The following is a 17,627-nucleotide window of genomic DNA, read 5'->3' on the forward strand; positions in this document are numbered from 1 at the left end:
GAGGGCAAACTGTTTTCTCTGCTACAAAATTTGCTGCTCTCTGACACACAGTGAGCCAGGCTGTATGAGAGCCCCTAGGAAAACACAGAGGCCCCTGCTGTACCAGTGCTGGGACAGGACTAGATATGTGAACGCTCTCACACAGGGTTTTTCCCCCACTCAGTTGACTCCTGGGAGCCAGGCCATGTGTGCCAGCTGAGCTGGAGGGATGAATAAACATGACTTTTTATCACTAAGGACCTTATAGCTGAACATAGAGACCAGCAACCAAGAGGTACAAGGCTTTCCAAAGGGCTCCTTAGAGGCTGTTATTTGAGATCTGATGTAGAGACAACTAGGAATAAAGGCTTGATTTTTTCAGTGGAAAGTGACCTTCCAAGCAGCTCTTAGGGGACCCTTGGGCACTCCTGGTGATACTTAGAGTGGCTGTGCAGACTGGGTGTTCCTGTGTTCAGTGCTGGCAGCTATACCCAGCAGTGTTCAGGGGCACATGTGATGCTTGAGATTGGTCTCCGGACCTCTGCAGGCCAAGCTTTCCCACCACTTTGAGCTCTTACCCCTCCCGAAAGAAGCTCTGGGTGGCAAGGCAAGAGAGAGGGTGAGAACAGGTTGGCAGGAGCGGCAATGTTCATAGTCCAGGAACCACGTCATAAACTCTCAGAGGCCACCTGGACACTTCACTGCTGTATCCTGCCACCTGGGCCTCTTGCAGAGCCATGCTGCCCTGTGGGCTGAGGCACAACGGCCAGGCTGAGTGGGCAAGAAGGAGGAAGAGCAGCTAGACAGTGGGAGTCAGGAATCGTCAGAGCCAGGTGATGTATGTGGCGCCTGAGGGATCTGCACGGTAACACTTCGGATTCCAGCCGGCAAGCGTCGCTCCATTGGGATCAGCGCCGAATTATTGCTGCATATGAAACCCTGGGACTGATGGGAGCTTTCAGTTACAGACTGATAGCAACAGCCAAAATTGGATTGTTTGCTATTTATTTTTTTTAACTTCTGTCAAGGTCACTACTGTAACAGGAAAACACTACCCAGGCAGCAGGGATTTTTCATCCACTCTGCCCGCAAGACCAATCTTCAGCTGCAACTCTTGTGACAGGGCCTTACCTCTGCCGCTCTTTCTAAAAAGCTGTCAGTATTAGTGGGGTCTGAGGTGCAGGGAGCCTCCTGAAGGTCTGCTGCCATACTGTTTCAACCTCAGGCTGATTCCTGGCCCTTCTCACTCTTCCTCCATCCACACTCATGTGCTCTCTCAGCCTCCCCACCTGGTCCCCCAGGTGGCCTCATATTCCCATAGATTCCTCTCCCAGAAGCTCCTCCCAAATGTTTGTGCTTTAGGCTGTACAGTGGGCAGGGTATTTTCCTTGTTTGCAGTCAACCAAGGTTAGATTCTTAGTTCTTGATTCTTTTTTTTTTTTTTGGGGGGGGGGGCATACCTGGTGGCACTCAGGGATTACTCCTGGCTCTCTGCTCAGAAATCACTCCTGGCAGGCACGGGGGACCATATGGGATGCCTGGATTAGAACCACCATTGGTCCTGGGTCGGCCACTTGCAAGGCAAACGCCCTACCACTATGTTATCTCTCCAGCCCCTGGTTCTTGATTCTTGGTTAGACTCATATGGTCATTTTCTACTTCCAGACTGCCATGAGTGGTCCTTGAGCACAGAGCCAGTTGTAGTCCTGAGCACTGTTGGGTATGGCCCAAAAACATAAAATAAAAAGAAATGATCATGCTTTGTGCATCCTCCCCTTCACTATAGCCTGCACCACTCATTTCCTCTATCTATGTCATCACATTCAGTCTCATAAACTCCCAGATGCCTTCATTTGCCAGGATGCAGGTGAAGATAGCAGTGAGGTTCAGACTCTGCTGCCCCCAGGAGCTCAGGGTTTTATTTAGGAGACAGAAGCATAAACAGGTAGCAAATGTGCTTTCAAGTGCTTGCTTGTTTGTTTGTTTGTTTTGCTTTACCGCTGGATACTGGGTTAACACTGGGCACTTAGGCCTTTGAACCAAGCTTAAGGAAAGTATTGATTCTACCTGAGATGTAGATGTCTGTATACAGGCTCTGCACGCCTCCCTGAGGACAGGCATGGCTTGACTTTCCTCTTTTCCCTCACCCAGCACAAAGTTCAGGCTTGTTCCTCCTGCCTTTTTTGAAGGGGACAGGCTCCCCACAGCCTTTTCCCCCAGATGCAGGTCACAGTCTCCCACTGCTGCCTGGCAAGTTCAGGGCCTGGCCTCTGCAATTTGAATATCGTTTCATTTCAAACTGCTTAGAAACCAAAACAGTTTCAAAAGAAAAGGAACCGATATTTCTTTACCTTTCACTGCATGCCTGATGTGAGACACATTGTCTCCATCTGCTAGTGAATCCTCAGGGGACTGCTGGGGAAGCTGAGGGGAAGTAACTTAGTGTCTCTGAGAAGCATAGCATGTAAGAAGTCAGGGTGGAGTTCCAACCCAGGCTTTGCAGCAGAAACACAGGGGGTTCATCTGGAGGGTGAGCCAGGACCCCAGTCAGCAACTGCCAGAAGGAAGGCAAGAAGAGAGCCAAGGGCACAGCAGAAAGGCAAGGCCAGCCTGTGGTGGCCATGAGACCCTTATCTATATTTTCTCCCTGGTATAGAGAGGAAGGGACAAAAAAGAAAAGAAGAGAGAGGAAAGGACAAAACTAGGATGCTGCCAAGTTAATGCCCTGAGCCACCTTCCTTGTCTCCCCACAGTACCAGGAGAAGCAACGGAAGCGAGAGGCCGAGGAGCGGCGCCGCTTCCCCTTGGAGCAGCGGCTGAAGGAGCACATCATCGGGCAGGAGAGCGCCATTGCTTCAGTGGGAGCTGGTGAGTGTGGGCCGGTTCTGGATCTACTCTGCTGCTGGCAACCTGCAGAGAGGAGGCTGCTAGGACTTTCCTGGCACTTATTTGAGGAGCATTCTGCACCGCCCACTGGGCCCTGAATTCTACTTCACAGATGAGGAATCTGAGACACAGAGCACTTCTGTGGTTCACTTTCCTTGGCCCACACTCGAACTCTGACCTTCCTCTGGTCCACTCTGCTCCTAGATCTTTCCAGGGAGGGAAATGACCCAGAGAGGAGCAGGAGCTTGTCCACCACTAATGATGGAGGAGCTGGGCCAAAACTTGAACTCCTAGCTCTTAGCCCAAGATTCAGCCACATGTTAGTGTAGTTTGCCTAAATTCTGTTAAATATTTTGGGTCCCTTCCTGAACAAGTCTTTAGGGGTTGTCCTTCTCCTTCCCACCCTGGAAGCACTATGTCTACATTTTGTTTTGTTCGGGGCCACACTTGGTGGTGCTCAGGAGTTACTCTTGGCTCTGCACTCAGGAATCTCTCCTGGTGGTGCTCAAGGGACCATATGGATTCCAGGGATTGAACTCAGTCAGCTGTATGCACAGCAGATACCCAAACTGCTGTATTATTGCTCTGGTCCCAATGTCCACATTTTGATCCTGAGGGGTGACTGATATATAACTCCTCATCTTATAGATCCCTCTACCTCCAGCACCCCCAGACTGTTACTAGAAAGAGAAAGAGAGGAGGGTGGAGCAATAGCACAGCAGTAGGGTGTTTGCCTTGCACACAGCTGACCCAGAATGGACCTGGGTTTGATCCCCGGCATCCTACATAGTCCCATATAGTCCCCCGAGCCAGGAGTGACTTCTGAGCTCATAGCCAGGAGTAACCCCTGAGTGTCACTGGGTGTGGCCCAAAAAACGAGAGAGAGAGAGAGAGAGAGAGAGAGAGAGAGAGAGAGAGAGAGAGAGAGAGAGAGAGAGAGAGAGAGAAGAGGAGTAGAGGAGTTTTGCAGGGCTGGCAAGATGGCTCACAGTTCTGAACACATGCATTATATGTGAGAAGCCTGAGTTAGATCCCCTGGCACCACCTGGTCCTGAGCACCAGTAGGGATGACTTCAAATCCTGTGCAAACAAATATCTACCTCCCTGGTGGACTCAGAAGCTGATCCCAGGCAGATGAGGCAAATTCTGAGAAAGGCCCTCATATAGAAAGGCCCCTACACAGAAAGGCTTATACAAGGGGTCCTCTCAGACAGGGTTCAGAAAGCATGGCCTCTGGTTCAGCAGCATCCACATCCTCTGAAAACTTCCTAGAAATGATGCTACCCATTCCACTTCATTCCTCTCCCTGCACCCATGGACTCTTACTCTCTAGGGTGGCCCAGTTGTCTGTGAGACTGCAGACAAGCCAGGGGCTCAGCCGAAGAACTTTTTCCTTCTATGCCATGCACTCACTCTCTCTCCTAGCAAACTGCCAACAATTGTCCAGATCAGCATTATTTCCTAGTAAAATGAGACATCAGACATCACCTCTGGGACATTCAGGGACAGTACTGTCAGCCCCAGGACACCAATGAAAGAAGGGATTAAAACAGGAAGACCACAGCCAGCACTGAGCCCAGTCAGTCCTCTTCCCCTTCTTCCCATTGAGACTCAGGTGAAAGTCAGAGCCCTGACATGGAGCCTGAGCCCATCCATAGGGAAGGAACCCCTTACTTAGCCAGAGCTCCTCATCAGCTGGAGTTCAGAGGTAATGCACAGAAACATGTGAAAGCTTCCCCAGTGGCACAGGCCTAAACCCTTTGCAGTATGGATGGATTTCTATACTCAGCATCACCTTGAGTAACTTACCTAAGTAATAGCCTGCAAGTCTGGACCAACCCTTCATCCCCTTTCAGGATCCCCTTTTTCCTTGTTCCCCTGGTCCTACACTGACCTCTGATGTGATACTTGCTTCTTGTTGCCATTGGCCTACATGCATGAGGTGCTGACCCCACTAAAGACCTCCCAGTACCTGCCAGAATGCCTGTGCCCCCATCGTCTCCTCAGGTCACAGGTCTGTCTCACTCAGAACAGCCCTGTGCCAGGTCCTGGTCACTACAGGCCCTGTAGCTGTAGCTCCTAAGAGAGACAGTGTGGTACTGAGGTGCGAGGAAGACCTTGCCTTACCCGTGTGTTAGGTGAGGGTTGTGTGTTCATGCAAAGAAGCATGCAGTGGGGGCTGCCCTAGAATGGTCAGTTAATGATAGGCTCCCCTGCCAGTGGCACCCCCACTCCCCTGAGACTCTCCAGGTCATAGGGTGGTTGTCAGCAGCATCCAGGGCCTCATGGGCCTAATAGGGTGAGAGCAGTCCACCTCCCAGGTTCTTCCATGCTGATGTCAGATGTGTGCCTGGGATGGGTCGGGTGGAGCCTGGCACCCCATTGGTACTGTGGGGATGGGCAGCCAGAAGTGCCGCAGAATGAATTGATTTGATAAATGGCCATTTATTACCCTCACGAATTGGCTGAAACCAATTTCGGTCACATCAACCCCTGGTAAGTGCTGGGATATTGATTTGTGCAAAGTAATACAGTGAATTTATCAGTGTGATCCCCAGCTGCGGGGCTTCTAGCAAGGCTAGTGCAAGCTGCCACCTTGCAAATGAGGGGGACACTGCGCCAACCCCATGGCCCGGACCCTATCACCTCCCGCTTGCTCAGAGTCATTGGCATTCCAGCAGAACCCATTTTCATGGCACACGCCAGTCTTGACCTGGCACACAAGGCTCTTCTTCCAGAATCTAGAACTGCTCTTGGTCATCTGGGGGGTTTTCTACCTTGTCAGCAGAATTTCTGGGGGCTCAAAGCCTCTGGGCCCCATTCCTTTGTACATACACCTTTGCCAGCCTATAGACTCTTCCACTTCCTCCTGCACTCACATCCCACTGTCCTAACCTGTGAAAGCTCAGCAAACACATTTTTTTTGCTCAGTAAATGCATCTCTACTTCCTATCTTCTCTACACAAACCTAAATGTTACCTTGTACTTGCCTCTCATCCCCCATAGCCTCGTCCATTGTTAGGCCATATTCCTGTACCTCTTCGGTGGATCCCAAAACTCGCTTCTCTCTTCTCTTCCTAATCTTAAGCCCCAGCTTCATTCTGCAGAATCTCCCATCCAAACCATACAGTCATTCCCTTCACCCTCACTCATTTCTCTGCCTTCTTCCTTACCCTGTAATCACTTCTCCCAGTTGGGATGAGTTTTGGAAAATGCAGTCTCCTGTTTTAAATCTTTGAGGGCCAGGAAAGTGGCTCAATGATAGAGCATACCTCTTAAATGGATGAGGCCCTGGGTTTGATCTTAGGTGCCACGGGAAAGGAAAGTCCTTGCAAGGAATTTCCTGCCCCCACTCTGAAGCACAGTCCCCACCCATGTGTTTCATGAGATCTGCATGTGCTCAGCAGTACAGCCTGCTTCCAATAGGGGCTCTTTTACTTGTTTGTTTTGGGGCCACACCCATGGACACCCAGGTTACTCCTGGCTCTGAGCTAAGAAATCATCCCTGGCAGGCTTGGGGAACCATATGGGATCTGGGAATCTAACCTGGCTCCATCCCTGGTTGGCCATGTGCAAAGCAAATGCTCTACCATTGTGCTGTTGATCCGGCATCTATGTGGGTCCCTTTTTTGGTGCACTCTCCCCACTCTATGCTGCCACTCTCTCCACTCTGGTTGTCACTTAGCTGAACTCAGTTCAGGAGCTGCAGAAGTACCAGCAGATCCTGAGGGTAGAAAGCAGAACTATTCCTAGCTTTTAGTAAGTGCTCAGAGTTGTTGAATGAATGACTTTGGAGTGGCCCTGCTTCATCTCAGTGTGCCTATTCAAGGACAGAAGAGCTGTAAGACTACCCTTATCACTCGTGCACCCACCAGGGATGGGACTCCTGTTAAATGGCTGATCACACAACCCCTCCCACCTGATCTTTGACTCCTGCCCAGACACTGCCTGAACTGAACCCAGAAGCTTCCTCAGGACTGTAGAGCATCCTTCACTCTGGAGGATTCCTGCAGCTCCTACTGACCTGGGGCCTGTGCCCAAAACTCAGGCACCTGGCCCTGGTTAGCTCAAGCCCATGAACTCCCTTAGAATCTCTGCTACCTCAACCCTAGCCAGGGGCTAACCTAAACTCAGAGTCTCAGTCATAGCCAAGAGTTATTATTTTTGTCTTCGTGTTTTCATCTCTCACACTTCCAAAAATGGCATTGCTTGGGGTTGGAGAGATAGTACAGTGGTTAGGCATTTGCGTTGCACATGGCCAACACAGGACAGACCCCGGCTCGAATCCTGGCATCCCATATGGTCCCCCAAGCCTGCCAGGATCGACTTGTGAGTGCAGAGTCAGGCGTAATTCATGAGCACTGTGGGTTTGACCCAAAAACAAACAAGCAAACAAATAAAAATGCCATTGCTCAAGCTGCCCCTTCTCAGGCCCTTCCACTGAGCCCAAATTTCAGAGTTGAAACCCAAAAAGGTCCCTGCATTGAGGAGTGATGATCGAACATCTGCAGGCCCTAGTCATACTGCCCACTCCAGGCAGTGTTGCTGCTTAGACCCTACAGCTCCTGAACTTCTCCAGGAAGCTTCCACCGTCCACCTACATGTGGGTAACCTATGTCCCATTCTGTCCCCTCCAATTTGGGGAGCTTTCCAACTTGAGGCATACAGTGAGATAGTTAAATGCAGGTGAACAGAGTCCAGGCTTTTGCATCTGCTTAATACACATCAATCCAGCTTTTGGTGGGTTTTTGTTTTTGGGGTTTTGGGGGGGGGTGTTGTTCACACCCACAGGAATTACTTCTCATTCTGCACTCAGGAATCACTCCAGGCAGTGCCCAACGAGCCTTGGATTTACAACCATGTTCAAATGCAGCACATTTCAAATGCAGTGTGTGGATATTCTTTGTAGGCAATAGAGTCCGCCAAGTGCATGCTGTACCAAGCCACCCTTAGCATTTCCAGGCCCACAGCTTCATCCCCAGTGGGCTCTTTCAAGGATCTCTCCCAGCCTCTGCCTGGGCCCAGCAGGATCCACCCGCCTCCCAACCTGGATTCTCAATCCTGCTACCAGCACTGTACACTGTGGCCTGCCCTCATGGGCCTGCCTCTTGCTTCCATTTTTCATTCTGTCGTACTACATCTGCTTGGCCGTTTTTCTCTTCATATATTATTAGAAATGTCCTGAGTTGTAATTGCTTAATGGTTGGCATTTCGCCTGTTTCATGGGGGGCCCACATCAAGCCCAGCCCCAACCTCATGCCCTGGGTCTGGAGAATTGGCCAGGGACAGCTGTACAGTGGAGCTGGCCTGGCATTACAAAGAACTCTCCCAGGTGCCCTATTAGAGGAGAAGGGGAAGGATGGCCCCAGGCATAATCCAATTCCCGGAGCTCCCGGGCCTCTGAACTGCAGTGCCAGGCACTGAGAAACTGCCCTGAAAGAGAGGTCAAGATGAAAACACCAGGTTCTGGACACCTGAGGGGAGCTCCATACCTCTGGGGCCACTGGCTCCCCTATGGACCCCACAACTCCTCAATCTAGTTCAAACTTGGCCTCTTTCCTCACTCATTTGCTAGTCAGCCAACTTTGGGGAAAATGTGGCTCCTTCCAAGCCACCCATGTCTCAATCAACCCAGCACACAGCCACACGGCACCAAAGTCCAGCCCCAGCCAGACTATAAAATCCCCCTCCTCATAAATCCCTTGTTTCTATCAGAAACCCAGGGCTCCCCCGCCCACCCCAATAGAACTAGAGAACAAATATTTTAGTCATGGCAGATATTTAGGCAAGAGGGATCAGTGTGGGCCTGAATCTTCACTTGGCCCATCCATCGCCAGTCACATGCATCCCTGTTATCCTCCCACCGGCCCATTCTTGCCAGCCACCTTTTCCTTTCTGGGTGATTCCCAGCAGTCGTAGTATCTTTCTGGGACACTGGGACTTTCAAAAAGCCTTCTTGAATCCCTGCAACAATTTCTTTGAGGATCTAGCCTCTCTCGCCTGCACACCCACACACAGCCCCCTAAGACTGACTGACATAGCCCTGAGACTATCAGCCCTTCCTTGCTTTTATTTGGTTTCCAGACCTTCTCCTATGACATGTTTCTCTTTGCTAATCTCATCTTGGGGACCAGACCAGACATCCTGTTCCCTCTGCAGCCGACCTGGGCATTGCACAAGACTCTGGCCCCCACATCCTGCTTAAACCTTCATGATTTTTGTTAATGGAACCCAACTGCATATTCACTTTATTCAGGAGTCCTGAAAAGGGGTTGGGAAAGGGAGTGTACCAATTTAAAAAAAAAATAAAAGGAGGTTGAGAGGGAGAGAAACTCCTCCATCATCTACCAGTTTTATGACGGGGTTTGGGGGGGGGGGGGTGGTCTCCCTTCTCCGTGTCTTGTTTAAGGTGGTCGGGAATAGCTCTTTATCACAGGGAGCAGGCATAGGTCTTTCGCTAAAGGACCTTACCTGTTTTTCATTGTTCTAGTAGATAGTATGTCCCACAAATGACTCTTTGGACATTCTCCCTCACTCCATTCCCTGACCTTATATTTGAGCCATACCCCCTGAGAGTGTCTCCTACCCCACAGTGGGGCACTCAGCTTCTTCCTTAGATTGCTGAGCCTTTGACTATAGAATCATACCTCATAGAGAAGATAGGTCAGTCTTGTTCTTACACAACTGATCCTCCAAAGAACCTGCTAGGGATCTGTCCTATTCACCCTTGCTGCAGCTCCTTGGAAACCCTGCTTACTGACATTCCACCCAGGTGGCCCTCCATCCTTGCCCCATGCTTCACACTACCCTTGACTGACTTCCAGGAAGTACATTTGACTATATTTCCAGACAGCAACCAGACCCATGGTTTCTCCACACAGGAAAGGGTCCAGGATGCAGACCTCAGACAGCCAAGGACCTACAATGGGCTTTCTGCCTCTCTTCCAGCATGGTGAATCCAGGGGTGACCATCTGAGAACCAAAGTTCCCCCCCGAATTCTCTCTTACCAACCCCCACCCCCTTCACCTCCATTCACCATCCACCAGCCTTTCAGTTGCCCTGGCAACGCTGAGTGCTCATCCTGGAAAACTTTATCCGAAATCTGCTCTGGGCAGCTTTCCAAATCCATGCTAACCTGATTAGGTGTCTCTAGGGGCCTTGCCAGCTAATCAGATTAGGCAGCACTAATGGTAGTGAGGACTTTGAGTGGGCGCAGAGCAGTAAAACATATTGTATACTTAGTGATAATTATCCTGCCTTTTGTGTCATTGATTTATCTACCTCCCTCCCCTTCTTGTGTGTTTGGCTCTAGCGATCCGGAGGAAGGAGAATGGCTGGTATGACGAAGAACACCCTCTGGTCTTCCTCTTCTTGGGATCGTCAGGAATAGGTAAAGGGGTGCAGATCCACCAGTAGGGAAAGGGAGCTCCCTGCCCTAGCCACTGTGGTGATATAATCTTACAACCCACCTCTAGTTGCAATTCATCTCCCCCAACCCACTGGTTCCAAATCACAGAGCCAGCTGAGGACTTGGTGTCTGGGATCTTTTGGCCCATTTGGAAGAGCTGGAATTAGGCCCTTCATTCTAAAAGCTGTGGATTTCCCTGCAGAGCCTGAAGTTCTCATCCAGTGATTGCACTCCTGCATGCTGCCTCAGCCCCCTGTGCTGACTTTTTCCCAGACAGCCAGGCCTAAGCCTAAGGAACTGGCTGAAAGCCCCTGGTCTGGGGGCATGGCACTGCTGGCTGTGGTCCTATGGGTTGAGTATGTTTCTGGCTTATGGTAGAATAAGCTGCATCCTGCCCTCTTTGCCCTCACAGACCCCATATACCTCTGTACTTCATCTCCCACTGCTGCCTCCATGAGGCAGTTCATACTTTTGTTACCTGATGTTTCCCATCTTCCTGGCCTGGCTGAGATGCCTCACCTTGGAATACCAAAAGCTTCCCACGACCTTACCACAGAATTGTGGAACCTGGCTTTGCTGTCCTGGGTTGGACTTCTAGAGGCTGTGTCATCAGAACCCCACATCCTCGAGACCATCATGCCTCTGTCACATTCTCAAGAATGGTTGGGAAGCTAGGAGTGGTTGCTCCTGCTCCAGCTCCTGTAGCCTATGGCACCAGGGCCTGATAGGATGTCATCCCCATGGCCTTGGGAATGTCAGGATGCTGCTGAGGAGACAAGATTTGTGCTGGGTTTCAAAGGATAAATTGAATTATAGGTGTCAAAGCCCAATGTGTAGGATATTGCTGTAAAGAGAAAGTCTAAATCTCAGGGCCTTCCACAGAAGAACCAAGACAACACAGACTTTGGTGCCATTTGCAGCTTTGCCAGTTAATTCCCTGCGGTGACTTGAGGACTATTACCCACCCTCTCTGAGCCCCCACATTCCCATCCATGAGATATATTGTTTCCAGTGTTTCTGCCTTCTGAATCTATTTTCTCCCAAGCAATGTGCCTAAACAAATGTTTCTCCTTTCATCTCTTTAGGGAAAACTGAGCTGGCCAAGCAGACAGCCAAATATATGCACAAAGACGCCAAAAAGGCAAGAAGGACCAGACCCATGATCAAACCACAGACCCAAAACCTCCCTTTCCTGCTAGCCCCCAGCTCCCCAGCTTCCCAAATCTTTTCAGAGCCATCAGAAAGGTGGGCTTAATCCAGGAAGCAGGTCTCGGGTTCTGGGGCATCATCCTACTTCTCAAACATCTGTGATATAAAAGGGATCACCCTTGCCCTGCCTGATGCTGGGGGCCCATGGAAGACTCCGCAAGAGCCAGCCATGCAGCACTCTCAAACTTCTGCTCATGGTCAGATGTGGTGCTGCTAACATAACTGCTGATTGTTGTGGTTGGACCATGTTTGTACCTGTGGCAGTGCCAGAATGATGCATAATGGTCACAGAGTAGGAGCCTGGGATGGCACTTGTGGCCTCACACATTCAGGGCAGTGCCACTAAGCCACACTCCTTGCTCCCTAATACAGAATTTATTAAGATGCTCACCCTGCCCTGAGAAACTCGGGCTAGATGAGGAAGCACTGCAGTAGGTTGGTCACTGCTGTCCAGCACAGCAAGGCCATGACAGGGTGCCTGGTGTGTAGGAGGAAACAGGTAGAAGACAGAGAATAACCTCTTGGTCTTCCTCTGAACTTTTAAACATCATGGTGTCCAGACACTGACCCTTCTTTGCTCAGACAGAATCTCCAAGGTCTGCCCAGGTGGACTCTCTGGAGTGACAGGAAATGCTCTGCTGCAGAGAGAAACATCAGAGAGATGTTCTTGGAAAGTGCAGAAACATTTTAACTATAGTCAAGCATTCTTCCTCCCACACTGCCGCTAAGAAGTTGAGGTCCCTCTTCCCATGCTGGAAACACTGTGACCCAGGATGTCCTTACCTACTCACAAAAAAAGTCCCCACACCCCGATGAGTGAGGAGTCGCTTAGGCCTTTGCCAGCACAGACTGTCCTGTGAACACCCAAGAGTAAATCGTGTCCTGCTGCCATCTAGATTCCCCAGCATTTCTCTTCTGCAACTAACCAAGGACTCCTCTGCTCTTCTATGTCAGGAGCTATGCACTGCATCTCCTAGAGTCAGAGCCAGAGGACACCACCCCCCCAAAGGCAGGAACACCCCCTAATAATGAGGAGCAATCCCCTGATGCCAAGAACATCCTCCACAGGCAGGAACTCCCCTGCCCCCCATCCCAATAGGCAGGCAGGTGAAAAACAGCAGTTGATCTTAGGAGGCTCCTGCTGAAACCACATCCTTCTTTTTTGGTGGGGGGTGGTGCTCAGGGCTTACTTCAGACAGGTTAGGGGACCAAATGGGATGCCAGAGATCAAACCCAGGTCAGCCACATGCAAGGCAAGTGCTCTACCTGCTGTACTATCACTCCTGCTGAAATCACATTCTTAGGATAATTCATCAGGTTGGCAGCAGTTGAAACAATTAGCACTCCAAAAAGGGCCATAAACTAGCAAGACTATTAGGAAGATGCAGTTATGGGCAAGAGCCACCTGATTAGAGATGAAGGATTCTGAGTGGTTTAATTTTAATATTGTCAGAAAGGTTAATTTTTAATTACAAATTATAATCTCCTTATCCGAGCTTTCTACTATGTCTTCATCCATAGTAGGTGGAGGAGGGTCTCTACTGATTCTCTGGCATGGAAAGGAGAAGGGGCTTTTTAAAAGGCTGACGGTGCTCATTTTTTAGCATAAACACCTCTTGCCTCTTTCACTGGGGACACATGGCCCCAGTCTGAGAAAGGAATCCTGGGGCCCCAAACTCAGAGGCAGAGCTGGGGGCATGGATGGTGCAGCCCCATCTTTTGTACATACCTTCCTGGACCTCTAAGTACCACACCTATCAGAACAGGCAGGTGCTTCAAACTCCACCCATATCCTTATCTCTGGAGAGAGTATATAGAGTGCATGCTCCCAACTGGGACCACTTCTTCACCAGCTTCACAATTTTTTTTTTTTTTTTTTTTTGGTATTTGGGTCACACCTGGCAGTGCTCAGGGGTTATTCCTGGCTCCAGGCTCAGAAATTGCTCCTGGCAGGCACAGGGGACCATATGGGGCGCCAGGATTTGAACCGATGACCTCCTGCATGAAAGGTAAACGCCTTACCTCCATGCTATCTCTCCGGCCCCAGCTTCACAGTTTTTTACTTGATCCTCAGATCCATCCTCAGAGACAGAGCTCAGATACCAACTTATACCTACCTTTCAGACAAAAAAATAGATCTATGGGGCCCGGAGAGATAGCACAGTGGCATTTGCCTTGTAAGCAGCCGATCCAGGACCAAAGGTGGTTGGTTCGAATCCCGGTGTCCCATATGGTCCCCCGTGCCTGCCAGGAGCTATTTCTGAGCAGACAGCCAGGAGTAACCCCTGAGCACTGCCGGGTGTGGCCCAAAAAAACAAAACAAAAACAAAAACAAAATAGATCTACAGGGCCCCAGAGAGATCTCTCCATGGGCTAAGTGCATGCAAGAGGCCCAGTTCAGCCATTAGCCGCCACATGGTCTGCTGAATGCCATTTAAGCAACCCTCAAGCATTGAGCACATGGAACCCCCAAACACCACAGGTGTGGTGCCCCCCCCAAATTGAGACCTATAGGTGCAAGAGCAAAAGTAGAGTGTGTAGGGTATTTGCCCTGAACAAGCCAACTCTAGACATCCCATATTGTCCCTCAGTACCCTGCCAGGAGTGATCCCTGAGTACCACTGTGTATGACCCAAAAATCAAAACAAACACAAAAATGAGAGAGCTCATGAGACTGGAGCAGTGCTGCAAGCGGTAGGGCATCTGCCTTGCACGCACTAATCTAGGATGGAATGTGGTTCGATCCCCCGGTGTCCCATATGGTCCCCCAAGCCAGGAGCAATTTCTGAGTGCAGAGCCAGGAGTAACCCCTGAGCATCACTGGGTGTGGCCCAAGAAACAAAAAAAAAAAAAATGAGAGAGCTCAAATGAAAGAAGGACAGGGACACACTGGGCATGAGGGGATCATATGGGGATGAGTGAATGGGAAAGGAAGTTGACAGCCAGAAGGAAACCAAGCAAGAAAGTGAACTTGCAGGGGTGAGGTGGGGTGAAGCATCAGAACCCTTGAGCTGTTTGCCTTCAGCCTTGCCCCTGTCTTCCCACATCTCAGGGCATTCAATGTCTCATTTCCACACAGGGCTTCATTCGGCTCGACATGTCTGAGTTCCAGGAACGACACGAGGTGAGAGTCCTTGTTTTGATGATCCCAGGGCCTGCCTATGCTACCTGCTCTTTTCTGCAGATCCAAGACCATTCCAGTGGCCTTGAGATCTTTGTGGGCATAGGTGGCGGACAGATCGAGGATCTCCTTTGCACTGAAAAATAAACCCAGAGGATCTATTTGCTAGCCCTTCACTGTGAGCTTCCAGCAGCAAGTCCTTCTTGGGTCCGGGGGTTTGCATGTCAGGTTGCCCTCCTGCACCATTACAAGCATGAAAAGGCCCCTCACATGTTCCTTTCCTCCCACCAGGTGGCCAAGTTTATTGGGTCCCCACCAGGCTACATCGGCCATGAGGAGGGCGGTCAGCTAACCAAGAAGCTGAAGCAGTGCCCCAATGCTGTGGTGCTCTTCGACGAGGTGGACAAGGCTCATCCAGATGTGCTCACCATCATGCTACAGCTCTTTGATGAGGTGTGAAATTGGGTCGGGCCAGGCTTGGAGGCAGGGGCTGGGGGTGGGCGGAGTAGACACCTAGAGATTGGTGGGAGGAAGAGCTGTGGGTACCAGGAACAAAAAGCCTGTGTGCAGTTCACTGCTCTCCATTTTCTCTTTCCTCAACTCTGTTTAGTTGGCTACTTAGCCATTGAGTTGGACACTTTTCTGAGCCAGGGCCTAAGCTGGTCACTTGAGAGACAACCTGTACTGTCCTGGGTTGAATCTCATAGCTGTCCAGGGTATCTTCCTTTGTGATGCGTTCCCCCTCCCTACATTGTAGCTACAGGGATGGACTTGCACACATTAGGCCACGGTACTTCCCAAGGTCTTTGCTCTTTTAGTTACAGTGCTCACTGAGGTTCACACTCTATTTGTTTGTTTTTTGTTTTGGGGCCACACCCAACGATGCTCAGGGGTTATTCCTGGCTATGAGCTCAGAAATCACTCCTGGCAGGCTTGGGAGACCATATGGGATGCCAGAATTCGAACCCCCCTCCTTCTGCATGCAAGGCAAATGCCCTACCTCCTTACTATCTCTCCGGCAAACTTTGATCTCTTGAGTGAAGTTGCAGTTCTTGTTACTGCTCGGGTGTAAACTTGAGTCCTGGCTAATGAGGTGTGCAGGGCAAGCAGAGAGCACTCCTGTGTCTCGGGCCTGTGCCTGCACATCTACTCACACTCAAACCTGTTCCCTAGACTCAAAATGCTCATATGAGCACTTTTAAGCAGGGGCAACGTGGAAAACTAATGGCAGAAGCTTAAGAATAAGGACATGGGAGAAGCAGAAAGGGATGGAGCATGGGCTTTGCATATGTGAATCCTGGATTTCTTTCCTAGCACCAGATTGTCCCCCAAACACTGCCTGGTATCACCCAAGAATATCCATAGGACCACCTCTCTTTCTGGGACTTCTCCCACCCTCAAGCAGGGACAGGACAATGTCCATGACCTGAATCATGAGGCACCTTTAAATCTTTTGGAGGCCACATTCAGTGATGCTTAGGGGACCATGTGGTGCTGGAGATGAAATCCAGGTCTTACACAGAAGATGCTCTAACCCCTGTGATGCCCTTTCTTCAGCCTCCACCAAAGACCAATGGTGAACGAGGCTGTGAGAAGCCTAGTTGCCCAGTGAATGGATTCTGTCCTCCCACCTCTGAGAGCCAGGGCTGCCCTGAGACATGCACCCTGGGCCACTGGAGAAGGGAATGTGACATGCTGGAGAAAGCCTGGAGGTCACAAGTCCCTCGACTCAACCCCAAGCCTAGGCTCCCACCCAGAGGGGGAACTCAGCCTTCTCTGCAACCCAGAAAACCCAGGAAAGCTTTTCTCTCCCCACATCTGTCCTAGTTGCTTCTGTCCAGTGAGGATAAAAGGATGCCAACAGAACCTGGCAGGGATCTAAGAAAGTCTCATTTCTGGAAGGAGAAGTGCATGAGGCCTTGTGTGTCCAGGAGGTTGCCAAGGACAAGGCACGGGCTCTGGGCCATCCTGTTCCATCCTCAGTGCTACCCTTTTTTTTTTTTTTTTTTTTTTTTTGGTTTTTGGTTTTTGGGCCACACCCATTTGACGCTCAGGGGTTACTCCTGACTATGCGCTCAGAAATCGCCCCTGGCTTGGGGGGACCATATGGGACGCCAGGGGATCGAACCGCTGTCCATCCTATGCTATCGCTTGCAAGGCAGACACCTTACCTCTAGCACCACCTTCCCGGCCCCAGTGCTACCCTTTTCTACCCTTTTCTTGACTATGTTCCTTGCCCTTTCTGAGCCTTGGCATTGTTTTAGGCTTGTGAGGATTCTGCATTCAATGTAAACAGGTCCTGATCCCCTCCCTGGAGCCAGGCATTATTTCAAATGCCCACTGAATCCCAGGTTTGGCTCAGCTCTGTAAAACTGCCTAGTGGGCAGAGTAAGACAGTGCCCATCAGTGTCCCCGGGCAGTGCCCCACTGGGTTCTCTTCATGAGACCCTGTTCTTGTGCTTTCTTAGTCACCTCTGACAGTACTCAGGATGGAACTGGGGTTGGTGGGATGCAAGACACCTTCCCCACTGTGCCATCTCGCCAGCCCTGCCCTTGGATTTGTTACCAGGAACACCAGTGCCTGCATCCTGGGTATCCTCAGGGTTGCCAAGTAAGCCGAGTGCTATGTCCCTGAGCCAGTTGTCCCCATACCACTCTGAAATTCTCATTCTTCTGTCCTTCCTTCTACTGGTGCTCCTTTTCTTTTTCCTTCTTGCATCTGCCCCCAGTTATAGATGCTTTCCCTGTAACACTTCTAGAAAGCACTAGTAAGTCCCTGAAAACAAGTCACATTGTTAAAAGGGAAGAGGGCGCCCTTTTCTCTCCTGCTCTATCAGGCCAGACGATGGCTCCAAAGGTACAAAGACTGGATGTGTTTCAGTTCTTTCTATTCATTTTGATCACATGTGTTTTGGAGGTTCTATTCTGCTCTCCTGCACAGCACCACTAAGGGCTCCATCGACCCACCACAGATCTGATTTCTTTGTCCTAACATTATCCCTCTGGATGCTGTTGCTTCTTTC

At 50.4% G+C, this 17,627-nt stretch overlaps 1 protein-coding gene across 1 annotated transcript in view; it reads left to right on the top strand.

Annotated features, from left to right (window-relative positions):
• CLPB (caseinolytic mitochondrial matrix peptidase chaperone subunit B) overlaps positions 1-17,627 on the top strand; it is a 143,065-nt gene that overhangs the window by 120,368 nt on the left and 5,070 nt on the right. Inside the window, exons 7-11 of the mRNA XM_049780501.1 lie at positions 2,733-2,847; positions 10,179-10,256; positions 11,360-11,415; positions 14,563-14,607; positions 14,896-15,057. Coding sequence (XP_049636458.1) covers positions 2,733-2,847; positions 10,179-10,256; positions 11,360-11,415; positions 14,563-14,607; positions 14,896-15,057 — 456 coding nt within the window. The remainder of the gene's footprint in view (positions 1-2,732; positions 2,848-10,178; positions 10,257-11,359; positions 11,416-14,562; positions 14,608-14,895; positions 15,058-17,627) is intronic.

The sequence above is a fragment of the Suncus etruscus genome, chromosome 9, assembly GCF_024139225.1.
Source record: "Suncus etruscus isolate mSunEtr1 chromosome 9, mSunEtr1.pri.cur, whole genome shotgun sequence".
Lineage (NCBI taxonomy): Eukaryota > Metazoa > Chordata > Mammalia > Eulipotyphla > Soricidae > Suncus > Suncus etruscus.